Source organism: Nothobranchius furzeri, chromosome 7, assembly GCF_043380555.1.
Source record: "Nothobranchius furzeri strain GRZ-AD chromosome 7, NfurGRZ-RIMD1, whole genome shotgun sequence".
Classification (NCBI taxonomy): Eukaryota; Metazoa; Chordata; class Actinopteri; order Cyprinodontiformes; family Nothobranchiidae; genus Nothobranchius; species Nothobranchius furzeri.
Window position 1 is genome coordinate 80,357,504 of NC_091747.1, and position 17,958 is coordinate 80,375,461.

The 17,958-nt window shown below is 41.3% G+C and overlaps 2 protein-coding genes across 2 annotated transcripts in view; one reads left to right on the top strand and one right to left on the bottom strand.

Moving 5' to 3' along the window:
- The window catches only part of rps3a (ribosomal protein S3A), a 7,600-nt gene extending 5,888 nt beyond the window's left edge, over positions 1-1,712 (top strand). The window contains exons 4-6 of the mRNA XM_015954124.2: positions 881-1,089; positions 1,201-1,310; positions 1,541-1,712. Coding sequence (XP_015809610.1) covers positions 881-1,089; positions 1,201-1,310; positions 1,541-1,668 — 447 coding nt within the window. The 3' untranslated portion in view covers positions 1,669-1,712. The remainder of the gene's footprint in view (positions 1-880; positions 1,090-1,200; positions 1,311-1,540) is intronic.
- A 5,006-nt stretch (positions 1,713-6,718) lies between these two features.
- sh3d19 (SH3 domain containing 19) lies at positions 6,719-16,952 on the bottom strand. Its single transcript, XM_070553458.1, has 27 exons — positions 16,911-16,952; positions 16,535-16,610; positions 15,313-15,356; positions 14,935-14,973; positions 14,585-14,684; positions 14,360-14,419; positions 13,547-13,587; positions 13,313-13,353; positions 13,075-13,183; positions 12,483-12,582; positions 12,083-12,157; positions 11,726-11,801; positions 10,809-11,656; positions 10,533-10,646; positions 10,296-10,408; positions 10,010-10,050; positions 9,741-9,924; positions 9,584-9,652; positions 9,328-9,459; positions 9,179-9,239; positions 8,901-9,031; positions 8,748-8,806; positions 8,445-8,668; positions 7,996-8,045; positions 7,699-7,885; positions 7,105-7,202; positions 6,719-7,034 (listed from the first exon to the last, which is right to left on the bottom strand). The coding sequence occupies exons 1-27, from the start codon at positions 16,950-16,952 to the stop codon at positions 6,924-6,926; spliced, it is 3,225 nt and encodes a 1,074-aa protein (XP_070409559.1). The 3' UTR covers positions 6,719-6,923.
- Between the last annotated feature and the right edge of the window lie 1,006 nt (positions 16,953-17,958).

Here is a 17,958-nt window from a genome sequence, read left to right on the forward strand (position 1 = left end):
TAAATAACACACAAACCATTTTTTTGCAAAATATGTATTATAATGGGCAGTCAGAGGTAAAGAAATACAGCTAAATCATTCAGTTTAAATGCTGGGTCAGCCATTGCCCTGCTATATATGGAGAAAGTATGCCATGTAGTGAAAAACAGTAAAAACTGCTTCTTACATTTGTGATGAGACTGTAAACACGGGCACAATCATAATTTTTTAAAATTATGCCAATATTTATGCTAATTAAAAATATATGATTTACATGAAAGTCAATGGCACAAAAAAATGCTTCAATGTGCTTAACTGTACAAAATGATTTCCACGTTTTAATAAAGTAGGTTGAATATTTTTTCAAACTTTTTTTTGTAATTCCTTCCAAAATACACATCCTCCATAAAAATTAGATAAATTGCATTAACATAGCCAAAGTTATTCACAAAAATACACGTGTCAGCACAAAAAAATGCTCTAATGTGAGGTAAGGGTTAAAGCAAAAGTGAAAAAGTGCTGATTTATTTGTGATTCAGTAAATTAAGTTTCTGTATGAGTTACTCCCAAAACACAGGAAGCCAGAAAGTTTGTTAGTGGTGTTAATCGTAATAAGACTTGGTGTGTCTGGTTTTGGATGAGGCAGAGGGCTGTGTGAGGGTTAACACATTTTTTAGGTCGTATTTATTTTTGGGTGGGCGAGTGTTGTGGAATTTGTGGGTGACTTCACTGACCGTAATCAAGTGGTAGTTTATGTTCACACTGGCTTATAAGATTTATCTAGAAGAACTTGAGCAGGTTTACTCATTCAGTAGGAAATGGAGCCCCACGTTTGTCTGTTTCTGTCTGATAGTGGGAGAATTTCAGAAGGTATGGGCTAATTAAGATCTTTTCCTCTCAGACCATGATTGAAGCCCACGTGGACGTTAAGACAACCGATGGATACCTTCTTCGTCTTTTCTGTGTGGGTTTCACAAAAAAGCGCACCAACCAGATCAGAAAGACCTCCTATGCCCAGCACCAGCAGGTCCGCCAGATCCGCAAGAAGATGATGGAGATCATGACCCGTGAGGTTCAGACCAATGACCTGAAGGAAGTGGTCAACAAGCTGTGAGTTCACTTCTGCGCTTCAAGATTTGTTTCAGTGGTGAAAAGTTGATTTTACTTCCATGTGTTAATCTTCTTTCTCCATAAATAAAAGTTTGTCGTGTTGCGTTCCAGGATCCCTGACAGTGTTGGCAAGGACATCGAGAAGGCCTGCCAGTCTATCTACCCTCTGCATGACGTCTACGTCCGCAAGGTCAAGATGCTTAAGAAGCCCAAGTTTGAATGTGAGTAGAAGGTTGATCAGTCTGCATGAAGGAGGGAGAAGAGGTTGGGAACTCATGATGGCTTGGGACCTATATGATGTCCTGATTATTAGAGATCACCTGATGTTCCTGGTTTAATATCGGGTAACAAGCTTGATGTTTGTGTGACATCACTGTTTTAATCTAAACAAAGCAGGTTTCAGATGTTTATTAATTTTGGCTCCTTGTTTACCCCCCTCCCTGTATTGCAGTGGGCAAACTGATGGAGCTCCATGGTGAGGGTGGTGCTGGTACAGCTGCAAAGGCATCTGGTGATGATACTGGAGCCAAGGTGGAGAGAGCTGATGGCTACGAGCCCCCCATCCAGGAGACTGTCTAAAAACATCCAAACAGATTTAATAAAAAATGTAAATGACCAACAAATCACACTTTGTCTGTGTGTTTAAAGATATTACAAAATGTAGAGAGCTCTTTAGATCACATAATGTGCAATATTATAAATCCAAGCCATTTAATTGGACGTTGATGGCCCCATTCACTTTTTGATAAACTGAGTTTCTAATATCCTAGTAAAACAGGCCTAGAGTTTGTTATATAATTTATATATACATTTTATTTATATCTATATATTTTGAGATGCTAAAAATGTAAACCACTGTCACATGGACAGCTGAGTTCTTTTGCTGATCAGTTTACTGCGTTTCACATTTGTAAATGAGCTTTAAGCAGTGTGAAGCCTGTAGTTGGGTTTACATTTATAGGCCAGTCATTGGACCTGAAGTATTTTCCTGTAGTTTCAACTGTAGAAGACATTTTCATTGAACCAGATGAGTGGATAGAGAACTCATTCTCATTTACGACAATCTGGTCAAGAGGCAGTGTTCTGAATATCCGTGCTTCCTCGTCTAATTTTCCTACAGCAGTGTGTTACGAGTTTCGCTCTTGTTTACAGTATAGTAATACACTTTAAACGGGGTTTATTTTAAATGGGTGATGTTTCTCAAAAGTACATAACTAGTATAATTAGCAAAAATATACAATGTCTTGATTTATCTGTTATTCTGTGAACGACTAAACAATGGGAGAAATTTCTTGTTTACAGTATTTTATGATACTTGGCAATTGTATAGCACCCCTCAGAGTAAGGACTCCAAAGCGCTTTACATTACAGTGTATCATTCATCCATTCACACACTGGTGGGGATGAGCTACGATGTAGCCACAGCTGCCCTGGGGCTCGCTGACGGAGGCGAGGCTGCCGAGCGCAGGCGTCACCGGTCCCTCCAACCACCACCAGCAGGCAAGGTGGGTTAAGTGTCTTGCCCAAGGACACAACAGCAGAATTCTCTGTCCGGAGCCGGGATCGAACCTGCAACCTTCTGATTACTGGACAACCTGTTGAGCTACTGCTACAGATAAACACAACAAGCAGTAATATAACAACTCCCAGAAGTAGCGTGTCTTCGGGTAAACAGCCTGTGGCGTAGTAATTGGTCTCCACATTTCCCCGAAGTAGCACATACTGATTATTAAGCACGGATAGTCGGAACAGCAGCAGCAACAGACACTTAGCTTCACACCAATGAACAGATTAGCTAAAAACACAAAAGACTGTTCTCGTATACAAAATGTAAAAGCATTTAAAGCAGACTTCAAATAATTTAAGTACTCAGAAGCAGTGGCGGCTCCAGAAATGTTTTTCTGCAGGTGCTATGAAGGAAGTGGTCATGTGTGCCTATTCTCTAAAACACCTTCAACACTAGCAGATACACATGCGTGCACAAAACCTCAACAACACCTGAAATCATTAATACATATCATAAACATGAACAATCGCTGACTTTTCCATGAAATCATAAACACATACAGCCACACAGAAAACCATCTATAGAGCTCCGGACCAAGCCCCCACAAAGCGGCTCAGAAATTGGTCTCAACCCGGAAGTACCAACAATTGCAGTTCCACCCTCATCCACTAGGGGCTGGTGTCAGAAGCGAGCAAATCCTCATTGAGTCCCATGTTAAAAAAAACAATTTCACAGCAGAAATAAACATGTTTACAGCCTGGTTCCAAAACATGTTTTTTGTTTAAATGATCTAGTTTACACTCATGACAACTCTGAGGGGGGTGAATATTTTTCCCACTCTTCTGTTTAAGTGTATTAAAAGCCTAAAATTCTGTATAATTAATGAGCATCAGACCCACGTGACCACAGAGCTAGCTCCGTGAAAAAGGCCTCAGTAGAGCCTCGGTCTGGCTTGGAAACTGTTCCGGGATTTTGAGTCTGTGTGTGTGTATTCTTGTTTGGATATTTTTTGTGCAATTGTTGGACAAAATGACTTGCTGTGGCATTAATTGCACTCAGCGCCGGCGCTCCGCACACGCACACCACGCACAGCGCATAGGGCACCACGCCAGGGGAGGGGCACCAAACGCAAGCTTATGAAAAAATAATATATATATATGTGATAAAGACAGATTTCAATTAGAAGATGTGCAAAGCAAGTTAACAGCATGTTTACTGAGAGAAAACAATACAAAAAGGAAAGGAGATGGACCGTGTCCACTTTTCACTCTCTGTCCGGGGCGTCCGGACTGGGGGGGTTCTTGTATTGATGAAAATGTCTGGCTTTTCATCCAGGAGCAGGGATCGAATTATGGGGGAGCTGTATATCCTACACATCCAGGGGAGCCGGAAAAATTTTTCTACCCATATTACATCATTTATGGACTCTTTTGAGCAGAGAGCGACAGAGCGATGATCGTTGTTGCGCAGCGCTCCAGGCTGCTGCTTCCAGCGCACGGTCCATTCTCAAAGTGGCGCAACCAAAAAACTATAATTAACACACGATCGTTCATGTCCGCACATGTTCTCTATTTTCTGTCCTATTTGTGCCTGAAGCGCTCTGCTACTGCGGAGCTCTTCACCTGTGCTGCGGTGATTTCACCTCACTGATGCAGCATCGAAACGCGCTCTCCGCTTTGCGGTCAGGAGATCCCTTTGATCTGCTCAAAAGTAACTGATGAGGTGAAAAAGTAAGAATCCAGGCAGCAGTTTTTCTGGAGAGTTTAGAGGAGATGCAGGAAGATGAGAGACAGACAGGACAGGAAATAGTTAAATAAAAACAAGAAAACAAAACAAAGTGTTGAAAAGTAAAATGTAGGTAGATTTATCTCCACTACACATTTTTACCTGTATAAAACAATAAGTTACACACATGTAGTATTTATACATCTGATACAATTCAGATCACCTTCAACACTCAGTCACACACCCAGGGCTGTTTCAAGACATTTTGGGGGCCAAGGCATAATTCCCCCCCCCCACCCCACCCCCCCCCCACACACACACACACACTAAATATCAATCCCACTTTTCGGAAAATAATAAGCAGTTTGTGCATACAAGAGAATTAAAGAGAATTTAAGGCGAAGCGCTTGCACATACTGTGTTATTGTGTTGTTTTTTGTGTGTGTGTGTGTGGGTGGGGGGTGGGCACCACGAAGCCTTTGTGCTTAGGGCACCAAAATAGCTAGCAACGGCCCGGATTGCACTAATAGAGCGTCCAAGGAGTCTCCACTTCATTTTTTTCGGTAAGTAAAATTATATTTATGTATTTTAGGTCACTGCCGAGCTGAGCTTAGATTTTAACATGTACTGTTTAACCATGAAATTTAAATGTAATAGGGTAAAACCCAGTGCATTTAACATAATGCTGCACTTTAGAAAATGGGTTGAAATATAACATGTTGGTGCAGCTGGGTTCCAACTATCGGCTTGTGGAGCTCTCGGGGGACCGATGTTTTCCACCCGGTTCTCCCCTCCCCGCAGCCCGGCGCATCTCTGTCTGATCACGGCTCCTGACTGCTGCGCGGGCTGACGGCTTGTGGAGCTCTGGGATGGAGACCTTTCCACCCGGTTCTCCCCAGCGGCATCTCTGCACATCTCAGATCGCAGCGGCGCTTGTCTGCTGTGCGGCTGCCGGCTTGTGGAGGTCTCGGAGACCTCTGTGTTCCACCCGGTTTTACCCAGCGGTCAGCCCGGCGTATCTCTGACTCAGAAGCTCTGGTGTTAACTCCGGTTGTAGCTAGGTTGCTACCTCCGTTAGCTTAGCTCCCACCTCCGCATTAGCTTTGGGTTAGCTTCAGGTTAGCTTGTAGCTAGTTCGACCGGGTGTCATCAGTCGATCCCAGCCTTACAGCCACACCCTCAGCTCCACCTCTCTTCCCTTTTGTGGAATTGTCTGGGCTTGACGGAACCTGGGACACGGTCAAAATGGCGGTGGTGGCCACCTCCCATTTTAGTACAAAAACTTATTAGATTCTATGGAAACCCATTGTCCATATATGTATGTTGATGCTCCGGACGCATGGATGTAATTTTCACTTTAAAGGGGGGGGATCTTTAGTTCTGATGGGAAAAGGCTTCAACACAAACGGTTGTTTTCTGCTTGGTCCTAGAGCTCAACCAGTGTCAGTTTAATATAGCGTAATATTGTTTTTGGATGGTAAAAAGTGCAGGGGTCAAAACTTGACTTTGGAAAAACTGTGTGTGTGTGTGTGTGGGGGGGGGGGGGGATGTTTCCCCCCCAAAAAATTACGTCCATGTCCGGACGTCACGTGACTCAGAGAGTAGACGCCATGTTGTCTGAGATCACTTCCAAAGATTCATTCATTTCTGACTGAACCTGTGGAAATTCGGGCAACAAAAACCGATCCATTTTACCACTAGCTCTAACTTTCTCTCGTTTGCAGGTGGAAATTAGGTCAAAGGTTAACATCAATTTCCTGTTTTGGTTAAGTTTTTTCTATCTATATGATAATTTACTGATTATTTTTGTTTTGTATGTTAAATATGATCACATACACATGAAAAATTAAAATTCAATTGTAAAAAAAAAAATACATACATATTTACTTGGGGGTGCTATGGGGGTGCAATGACTAATCCAGGGGTAGCTCTAGCGCCCCCCCTGGTGCCGCCACTGCTCAGAAGCAGGCACATTGGTCAGAAACTGATAGCAACGACTCACTGAAGGTAGATAATGAATTGTAGGTAGTGACGGTCAGTGAACTATAGCTTTTGTGTTCTCTTGCTGAAGGATGGATTTAACAAATTAAAACTGGGAAAGTTGAAAACTGAACCCTTTGTGTGAATATAAACAATTTACAATTAAAGGGTTTCCAGTGGTCAGTAAATGCGTGTTTACTACAGTGCCAAGTTAACATGATTCAATACCATGTGATATGCAAAATATTTATTATGGGGATTATTAATATTTCTATTAATTTGCAAAGCAAGACATTTGTCTACTTCACTAAGCTATAGTGATACAGTATGGAAGCAGAAGCATATTTGACCACTATCCAGAAAACACTGGAAACCGGACAAACTAGTACAGCAACAAGTGTTCTGTTAAATCAAGAGTCAATATTGCCAAACATCTTTAATATTCAAAACAAGTAAAACCGGTAAACGTTCTAAAAGTTGAGAGGAAAGTTGTGCTATGTGAAATACTGTGTTTTAGTTGAAGGCTTTCCAAACCCGCCCACTTAAAACTTTTCCATACCACCCCCCCCCCCCCCCCCCCAAAGTCTCTGTTCCTCTGAGCCAAGCTGCTAAACTTGCAGCCTTATTTCAAAACTTTCACGTAGTTTTTAGGAACCAGAGCTCGTTTCCCCCTGAGATCACCCAGGAACCACTCTTCATCAACAGACTCCAGGTTGGTTATTATGTCCCCGACCTGTGAGAAACAAATCAATTAATTGAAATTGCTGTTTTTCATTAATTCATCAATAGAAACATGCATTCACCCGTATCGAGAGCTCCTCCTCACAGTCTGATGTGTAGCTGTACAACGCTCTAGCTCTCTCACCACCTGCAGCCCCATTAGGCGCTTGTCCTGCAAACACTAAATGGAGTTACTGATCCAAGTAGGAATAGAAGGAAATATTGATACACTAAAATATTCTGATATGATACTGAATCGATGTTTAAAAGCAATGTATTGATTTTTCATTTCGAATTTTCATGCAAACGTCTACTTTATTTCTTTTGTGTGGTGTAAATTTCAATCCGCCTGTAGGTGGCAGCAGTGTTACCGGCTTCACACTGATGGAACAAAGATCTCTTCAATCGTCTTGGAATTAAACTAAGTTCAGTCTTAAAAACTGCAAATTTCATCTGGCTTTTAACTTTACAACATGCATCGTCTCTGCTGTGTTGAGATGAATATATTTCCAGGTTCTTGCCAAAACACCTCTAGATCCAGAAAATTCCAAAAATATTTTTTCTGCCTTCATGCTGCGTTTATGATTTCCTCAAAGGTTAAATGATGGAATACCGTTTAATTAGGGCACTGCTGAGCTTATTAAGAACAGACTAATAAGAGTAATAAATCTTTATACCTGAGCTGGCCTTGATGAAAGCCCTGGGGAACATGCCTTCTCTGCCGCCGAGCCTGCCACTGCTCCACTCCTCATTGATGTGATCGGTGATCAGGATTCGGTCACCTTGTTGGAAGGACAGCTCATCAGCTGATATTGCAGCATAATCATACAGGGCTGTTGCCCATTCCGCGCTGGGCTTAGAAGCCTAGAGAGATGAGAATGTGTGATTTAATTAAGCATTAGTAAAATTAACCTTTGACAAACACAACACTGTCTCAACCAGCATTTGTTGTCGCTTTTAAAAATACTGGTTACCTGAACAGGTTTGGCAGCCTCAGACTGCATGCAGGGAGAAGCAGCCACACCTGTGGAAATGAATTTTCAATAGAACACTTATTTTAGTTGATTATATTTTTTACTCTTCTTACAATATTTGTGATTATATGACAATACATTTTATAAGTACCAATCAGAGCCAGTGCAGAGAAAATAAGAAAACTGTCCGAATGTATTTTCTTTCTAACCAAACTTTGATCAGGAGGAGTTGCCAGAACTCATGACCTGTGATATGCCTGCGGGCTCAACTTTAGTAAACAGACTTAATGAAATAGAAACAAAAGATCAAATTCCTGACGTGCCACAGAAGGGAACGTGGTGACTGGAGTCTCATTTGGGACCCTATGGCTGCTTTGAGTGAGATCAAGAGGGCACTGGACTATTTGGTCCATTGAGATCAGCACATTAGCTGGCACACGTCTTCTCACCAGGCAGTGCCACTTTGCTGGACTGCAGCTGATTTCGAGATGGGGGCAGATCTTCAATGATGTCCACAAAGTTAAGGGGGAAGATGCCGATGGAGGTGCCGATCTGTCCCCGAGCCCAGTCCTCCCCCACCAACTCCTTCAGCTGGATCATCTCCCCTTCAGAGAAGGACAGCTCATCACTGTGCTCCCCATCGAAGTTAAATATCGCCACACATCTCGGACCACTTGAAGACAGATTTTGAACATCCAGTTAAAAAGGTTTGTAAAGGTCAATGCAAAGATTTAGTAAAATCAGTAAAACACCTGATTGTTGCTGGTTTTGGCTTAGTTTTCTTTTTAGGGAGTGATTTTGGTGAGTTTGACTAGTTGGGACAAGAAAATAGCCGTTAATTTTATTTATTCATTTTCCTGACATGATAAACTGACCAAACAGACGACTCGTTTCATGAAACCCACCAAGACTTTGGCATAATTGACAGGAAAGTAACCAGTAGATCCATCACAGGTGCCTTGGTACCACTGGTTGTCCAACTGCTCCACGTCAGTCACAAAATCTCCTTCTCGGAGTCTCAGCTCTCCTGGATTCTCTGTGAAAATCAATCAAATCTTAACCCAAACAGATTAAGAGCAGTGAGACCTCCCATCTTCGTAAAGATATAAATCTACGGTGACATCAACGTCATTTAACCCAACCAACCCCAATGATGGTCTAAAGGCATTTCTACAGTGATTACCTGGATCAAAGTCGTACAGAGCCTGAACCGTCAGTCCACAATCGTCTCCACCTGAAGCACCCTGCAGAGATGAAGCAACTGTTCTTGTATCAAGTCTCATTGAAGATTATTATGAAAAAGATCCAACTGCATCAGAGTACATCATTTACCTGTAGTGGAGGTGTGCCCAAAGGAGTTATGACCTTCATTCGATATTTGTGAACTCTCCCTGTGGTTTCGCCAACCTGGCACTCAAATTCATCGCGGTTAATCTCGTTCAGGAGCAGAAGAACTTCGTTTTTCTTTTGCAACCAAACAACATTAGATTCAACTATTAGGGGAAGGAGAGTATGCTAGGGTGTTTAGTAATGTAGCGAGTGATTCACTTCCACGTAGGAGCAATGTATTAGGGAGTGTTTTAGTCACCTGCAGTGTCAGATGTCCTGAATCACTCCCATCGTAGTCAAAGGATGCAATCCCATGAGGGAGCTGAAGCTGGGATAAGAGAACCAAAGTGACAAATGTTTAAGATGCAGGATTTATATTTTTAGGTCACTCTGGTTTGCACAAGGATATTTCTCACTGTGTATTTGTTGTAGAGACGGTGGCCTGGACAGGGTCTTGGAGGCAAAATGAGTCCTTTTTTGGGGGCAGGTGGCTTTGACTGAGATTGATCTGTTGCCTGAAGGGTCGACGGGAGTTGTCTTCCTGGGCCTGCTTTAACCAGAGAAGGACGGGGTGGGAGGGACTTTTCCATAGTGGGTTTCCTGAAGCCCAAAACCATTAAAAGAATCATTTAATCTTGTTTTAGAACATTTGAGCCTAAACTTAGTTGAATGTCCACATCCTTACCGAGGTGGTAGCAATGGTGTTGGACTGACACCAAAAGAGTTCTGCAAAAATAATTTAAGTCCCATTGTGATTTTCATAAAGGCAAAGAGAAAGAGTTGGCCCTGTAGCATAGAAACTGCTGTGACTCAACATGAGCAATGCCTTCATGAGGGTAATCAAACCGCTTTATTAGAAATCACTAAACACTGGTGGAAACATTTAAAATTTCACCTTTTATTCTCTACAAATATGCAGATAAAGTGTAGGTGCAGCTAATTTCAGGTTTGTGGCTGTTCTGTTGTCCTACCTGAAGGGACATTGAGGACTTGGTGATTTGTTTGTAGCTCGCAGATGGGGTTAGAGGACTCACAGGCTTCTGAGTTGGAAGAGGATGACCACTGTCTTGAAAGTTGCCTACCACTGAGGAGAGGTCTGTTTTTAGCATATCGTATAAAACGTATGTGGTAATTTATTACTTGTATAACTAGCATTGATTTATAACTATCTCATAACAGTGTGCAAAATTCTGGCAGAGAGAACTCACCTGACCCAGTCATGCTGGGAACCCTGATAGTGGTTGGTCTTTTTCCAATACTTGGCCTGTTGATGGAGACTCCATCGTCATCCATGCTAAACTGTGGTTTGACCGGGGGGTTACCTGAACAAAAATGTTTTTTTTTATGTTACACTCCTCAGAATAAAAATAGTCAAGAGACAGAAACCCCCAACCAAAAAACAAACAACAAAAGAGACACAAAACATACCTCCATTCTAAAACATGGAAGCGGTGGTGTCATGGTTTAGACAGAATGCTACTCACTGAATGAGTTGTCCAAATGGTTGTTATTTGTGAACATGGAGGCTGAGTTGTGGATGTTTATATTCAGATTAGGCTTAAGAGGTTCTTTGAAAGGTTTCAACGGAGGGATGGGTGACATCAGTGGAGGTTCCTCTTCCTCGAAGCCATCAGTACTGGTCAGGGCAAAAGGATTTGGGCTGTTTGATGTATTCCCTTTGCTGTGAAAAGCCTCTAGCTCGTTTCTCAAGGACTGTCTCACCGGCTTTACAGGGGGTTGCGCTTTGGAGCCTGTGAAAGGGTTTTGGGGGTTTTGTGCAATTGGCTCATTTTTGTTGGTGTCGTCTAAACTTGTACTTCTAAAAGCTGCAGATGGTTTAGCAGCAACTGGCGGTCTGCAAGAAGCCGTCCTTGGCGGAAGGCTTGGTGTGCCTATTTGAGATGCATTTCCCTCCTTGGCATCAGCCTGGCTCTCAAAAGCCTGGATCCTGGCACGGAAATTCTGCTGATTGTTGCTCATCTTCCCATCAGCATCTTCGTCCTGTAACTTGTCTGATTGGTCAACAATAAAAATGTCTTCCACAAGATCGTCAATTTTACTAAGAACTTCCAGTAAATCCTGTAAACACTTATTGGTGGAATCCTCTTTGGAATCAAATGGGAAATTGTCCAAGTTTTCCGCTAGTTTGACTAAATTTTCAACTCTGGCTTCTTCCGACGGAGGGTTGTTTAATTTTGTCTGAGGACGGGGAACGGGTTGGTGGCTATTCTTGGACTTAGAAAAGGTAGAAATAGCAGCAACTGGAGGATCCGCAGGAATATTCCAGCATATGGTGACAGATCTAGTGCATGTTTGAGAAGACTTTGCTTTTTTTTACGTCAGATTTAACGTCACTTTGGTCCTCAGTGACTGTGAATGCTGTTTTTGGTCCAACCTTCACCCGTCTTTCAGATAAAAGTTTTTTCTCCCCTCAGTGATTTTGGTAAAGATGTCCTCAGGCTTCTTTGGCTTTTTACCTGGAAGATTAAAAAAAACATGTAGAGAAAACAGAACAGCCATTAAAAGCTTTCTTTTCAAGGTGCTTGAAAGAAATACATCAAACAACATAGAGAAGAATTAAAAACCAAGAAAGAAAGGCTCCTACCCAAGATTTATGACCTCAGTGACTGAGAAACTGTCTAATGAAACTATTTCCACAAAAGGTACTGGTGTCAGTACTTACGGATCTGGCAGGGACTGCACCACCCTACCTTACCGAGCTGTTAATAGCATATGTGCTCCTCTGACAAGCACCTACTGGTGGTTCCCAGGGCAAAGCTCAAGTCACATGGCAAACGTGCATTTGGGATTTTAGCACAAAAACCAACTTCCACTTGAGATTCGAACCACAACCACAGTATGGAGCTTTAAAGCTAAGGTCCCTTGGTATCTTAGGACGACCTAAATTGCGTTAGATCCTTTTGTTTGGGTAGACCTGTGGGCACTTACCTGGTCTGCTTTTTTAGTGTATTTAGTGATCTAGCTGACACGCCACTGTACCACAGCTCAGTACATCTATTTGATCTGTTTTGTGAGTTTTTAACCTCTCTTTTGTTATTTGGTCATTTTTTAACTGTCCAGCACTTTAAAATGTAATGAAATAAAATGAGACTCTTCCTTAGCCGTCGCATAGTTTATGTCAGTAACTCACCGCTCTCAGCAGGAGGGGAAGTGCTGCTCGTCACGACACCGATGCTCCAACAAGGGGGCGGGGGTGGGCTTCACAACGGGATTCTCCTGGGTCGTCTCTTTAACCACCTGCTCACAGGATGGTAGGTCGGAGTTACGACAAAGAGAAGCACACCCAAGCCTTTTTCATCACACATTTCCACCTATTGTGCATACAACGTGCACAGAAATCTTTACAGAATCGATTCTGAAACAATGACTGAGGTATTTTTTTTATTTAGGTCAGCTAAAATGTTGTTCTCATTTAGCATTTTAAAATAATTCCAAAAGAAATTGTCTTTTTTCATATCAAAATGTCACGTTTTTATCATGAAACCCAGCATCCACTTACGGCAATGGGGAATTCTTGCAAGATAATATTTTATCCTTTGATTTCAGACCAACCATTATTGTCGTCATCATTTTGTTATTACCATTTTATTACTAAAGTTTAAATTTTATTAGTTTTTTAATCTAAATATATATTTTAGGAAAGTTGTCATGGTGTCGTACTAATCCTATAAACAAAACAAAAGCACAGGTCTCAGGAGACGAAGGCTAAAACAATCAGATAAATTCTACCTGAGAGACAATCTGGATGTTGGAGGACCAGCCTGATCCCAGGGCATGAACCACAGAACCTCCCGAGAACCAGCTGTTTCTGGTCAGAGGTTCTACTGAGATGTTTGGTCTGGTGAATGACAAACATTTTCATTTTTAAAGTGACACGTACACTAAAAAGACAGCAAATGTAATCTAACTGCCTGATCCCACAAGTGAGGCATTTTCCCATAATGAACACTGAAAATATTTACGGTACCTTTTCTCTCTTCTGCAGTCCCTCTGGACAGTTTGTTCTTGCTGAAAAATGAAATAAAAAACAAAATCACCTTTATCACATATCTTCAGTGCATTTTGTTACTTTAAAAGTTTATAGTTTAGGTTATTTTATTAAAAAGATGGCGGCATTACGTATTGCTACAAAACTCCACTAAAGCTAAACTGAAGTGATACGATCATAAAGGGCGTTTGATCTCGTTGAAAGTAAACTCACTTGTTTTGGTAGCAGCTTGTGCAGAAGACAGAGAACACGGACTGAAAAACGACAATAGGATATTCCATTAATGATGTGTTGAAGTAGACATTTTTAGAATAGGACATTTTTAAACACACTGCAGTATTGGATATCATAGCTACTGCTGCAGCTCACCACTCCCTACGGAGATGGGTCATTTCACCAGTGTGTGATGATGACTGTGGGTCTTAAACTTTTACTTCATCTTTACATAGTATTGACAGTCTGGACACTTTTAAAAAACAGCTGAAGACCCTTTTATTTAAAGCTGCTTTTACCAAAATCTTTCGTTTTCTTATTTTTAACTTTAATTTGTAATCCTCTTTCATTTGTTTTATAATTTCCTGACTTTGTTTTTCTGATTTAACATTATTTCTGTTTTAGGATCATTATGATTTGATGACTTTGGTTTTGGATCTATGTGAAGCACTTTGTGATTCTGTCTGTGATGAGAACCATATAAATAAAAATGTGCTTACAATTTTTCTAATGTCCCCGTTTGTGACATCACAAATGGAGACTTTTTGTAATGGCTCGTTTTAGATACATAATTCCTAAAACCAAACACTGACAGACAAACGGATAGACAGATGTTTTCACATTTAGAGCATTTATAGAGGCAGAAACCCACGTGACAGCACACGTAAAAAGTGAGTTTTGCATGATGTGTCTCCATAAAAATAAAATCAAAAACATTGATGTTAGGCATTTTTATTAAATGTTCATTTTGCTTGGTTTGTGAATCTTCCTTTGTGTGTGTGTGGGGGGGGGGGGGGTGATGGGACTCTGTACCTCTGTAACCTGAGAAGGCCCCGCCTTCTCCATCCTTTGCTGAATAAAGCCACTGGGAAACTGAGGACACAGGGGAGTGACGTGGGGTCAGCCTCGGAGGGGGTTCCTCTGCATTAACTCTCCATTATTTTGGGGACTCAGGGTAATATATCTCCCTTTTTGTCATGTGTGTTTATTTCAGGTTCCAGGGGTATGGAGATTAAATATTACCCCACATTTGATTACCTAATATTTTGGTGGAGGATGTGGGCATGCAGAGCTGGTGAGCTGAGGCTGGAGCAGAGTGGGGGCTGGTTAGCTCCATGGAGGGGATTTCTGCATCCAGCTTCTCGCACGTTGATTTGCGCTCATGGACATTACGAATAATCAATCTACTCTCTCTCTCTCTGTGTGTGTGTCGTCCTTTAAGGTAATATGGGGTAAATTAATAATTACCTATCAATTGAAATATGAAAATACTGTGTGGTTTAAAAAATGGCAGCAGAGTATTTACAAGGATTGGGAAACATGAATGAAAACAGTGTAAATGCAATAATGGTGCTGTTCTGTGACAAAGAGAAGGCGAAAGCTCTTACCTGAAGTCTAAAGGTAGTCTGAAGGTTTTTCAGGAACATCTGCAAGGAGAAAATAAAAAGAAAAGCAGTTTTTTCAACAAAATTATTATTAAGGCTTCATTTCACTTTTAAAGTCAGAGTTTCAGCATGACTTCCTGGGTTGTGTCTGCTGAGCAAGGTTTCTGTTAAATATGATGAAGAATGGTTGTGGTGGTTTCAACTCATTTGCCTTGTTTCAATAAGAAAATCTGGAAACTTCTAAAATAAAAATAAATAAACATACAATGAATACATATGGGAACTGACATGTTGCATTTCCAGCCCTACTTTATTTACTCTAAACTGTCCTTTTGACCTCTCTGGATTACAGCTTCAGGCATTTCTGCAGGACAAAGAAACCGTCTCCGAGCCGTCCTTGGACAGGTTCTGCTCAACCACCTGTCCTAATGGCAGAAAAACAGACCCAGAACCCCTCTGATCCATCTGAATTGGAATTATTTTTAGTTTAGTGAAAATAAATGTTCATTTCCCTGAAGAGTTGGAATGAAATCACCCAGAAAACAGCCGTAAACATGCTAGTGTTAGCTAACACACCATTAACTGAAACAGATTTCTCAAGCAGATTTATCTATTTATGGTGCTGAAATCACACAGGTCCTCAGTAACTTACAGGTTTAGGAGTCAGCTGAATAAAGCTGACTCAGTCAGCCCAACCTCATATAATTCTGTCATTCTGCAGCAGAAATCCCATGCACCCTTAGCAAAGATTTAGACTGCTGAACCACCTTTTTCCTGGAGTTACTTTAAATCTAAAACTGAGACAGATGCATGCCACTAGCCTCTTCAGATGAGCTGCAGGTTCCCCCAGAATACACAACGCAAATATGACAAGCTTTAAATTCCAACTCTGACTCTCAGAGGATGTGACTTTTTATGGTTTCAACACAACTTTTGAGTCAAATTCATCACTCATTATTGAAATCAGTGACCAAAGCTCTATCACACACATCAGGTACTTTCTAAGGGTGCAACTAAAACCAACACCCAGCAGCAGCTGGTTTCGGTCACAACCCATTCTACCGGACTGCTTCCAGTCCAAACCAGAACGTCAACAGCAGCTCAGAAACCAGCAGGACCAACCAGTCAGATGACTTTCAAGGAGGATTTGAAACACATTCTGTACATTCACATTATTTCATGGAATATTTGGCAGTGACCTGATTTCCTTGTATTATAATCAAAAGAAGCAAAGTGACTAATAATCTATGTCCAACATGGATTTGAGGGTCTTCACATTTTTATGGAATACTGGGAGATCAAAGCAGCATTGTTGTTTCTACCTGCAGCCTGAAACGATGACGTCAGAAATCCACCTGTCACACCTGTTGCCTGTTAGAGCGATGGTTCTGCTGGTTAAAGTTTAACAGCTTGTTTAGGCCAGAGCTGACACAAGAGCCCTGTTTTGACCACCTTTGATGAGATTTGACACGTGAAACCCTTTTCCTGTACACACACAGTCTGATAAAAACAAGCAGACTTGTGTGATCAGCTGCAGCCTGATCAGAGCTAACATTCAACCCCGACTCCAACACCATACCGATAAAACTCTCCCATCTCCTACCTGTGTAGAAGTTTGAAGATAAGAAAATCCATGGTGGGTAAACCTTGTTCCCTTCAAGAGCTCTTCCTCGTGGCTCCTTTAAGTGTGATTAACAAAAACCTGAAAGCAGCTGTAACAACCCCCCCCACCCCACCCCCCACACACACACACACACACACACACAAAGAAAAAAGGGACGGCCTTATTACATTTCTCTCCTCTTGTGCTTACTCGACCAATCTGAGGAGCTGGAATGTGGCTGTTCAGGAAGTATCAGCGCTGCTTCGTCACTGTTCAGGTTAAGTCTCGTCCTTTGTTGTTTTAGACATGATGAGTAATTATTAAAGCAACAGCTTGAATTGCAAAAGGACAAAGTCATTAAGTCACACGACTTCACTGCTTGGACCAGCGTTTTTAAAGAGGTCAGAGACGAGGTCATGCCTCAAGTGGAGGAGTTTAAGTATCTCGGGGTCTTGTTCACGAGTGAGGGAAAGCTGGAGATGTGAGATCGACAGGTCGATTGGTGCTGCATCTGCAGTGATGCAGGTGATGTACCAGTCTGTCGAGGTCTAAACACCTGTTATTTCAGTTGTACACGTTTAACAGTTTAATCTTTGCATTTAGCTGAACTGTGAAATTAGCAGCTCATGCTAAATTTGGTAACTGATTGTTGAAGTTGTTGAACAGCTGAACTGAAGCTGAAACTAAGCTACACTGGTAAATGAGCTGAATGTAGTGAAATATGTGAAAGCAAAAAGCACCAAGAAGCAAATAAAGCACAAAAAGTAAGTGAAGAATCAAGAAAACAATCCTAAACAGCAGAAAACTGAAATCTCTGAACATTGTTTAAAAAACTGGACAGCTAAAACGTCTAAACACCTGTTATTTCAGTAGCACTAGTTTAACAGTTTAATTTTTACATTTAGCTGAACTGTGAAATTAGCATCATATGCTGAATTCAGAAACTGATTGCTGAAGCTGTTGAACAGCTGAACTGAAGCTGAAACAAAGCTAAACTGTCAAAATGAGCTGAATGTATTTCAAGATTTAGAAGCAAAAATCACCAACAAGTGTAATAAAGCTCAGAATATAGGTGAAGAATGGATAAAAAAATGCTAAACAGCAGAAAACTTTAATCTTTGAACATTTATTAAAAACTCAAAATTTGAAACGTTAAACAGCTGGCATTTGAATGAGAATAGTTTAACGGGTACATTTTTACAATTGGCTGAACTGTGAATTTAGAAATATTTGCTGATATCTGAAACTGATAGATTAACATGTGTTCAGATTTGATATGGGATGGATGAATGGTTGGATGAATGAAATAACAAATGGATTGTTGGATGGATGTTAGATGGTTTATTGGATGGATGGATGGATGGATGGATGGATGGATGGATGGTTGGAAGCATGTATGGATTTATATGTGGATGGATGGATTC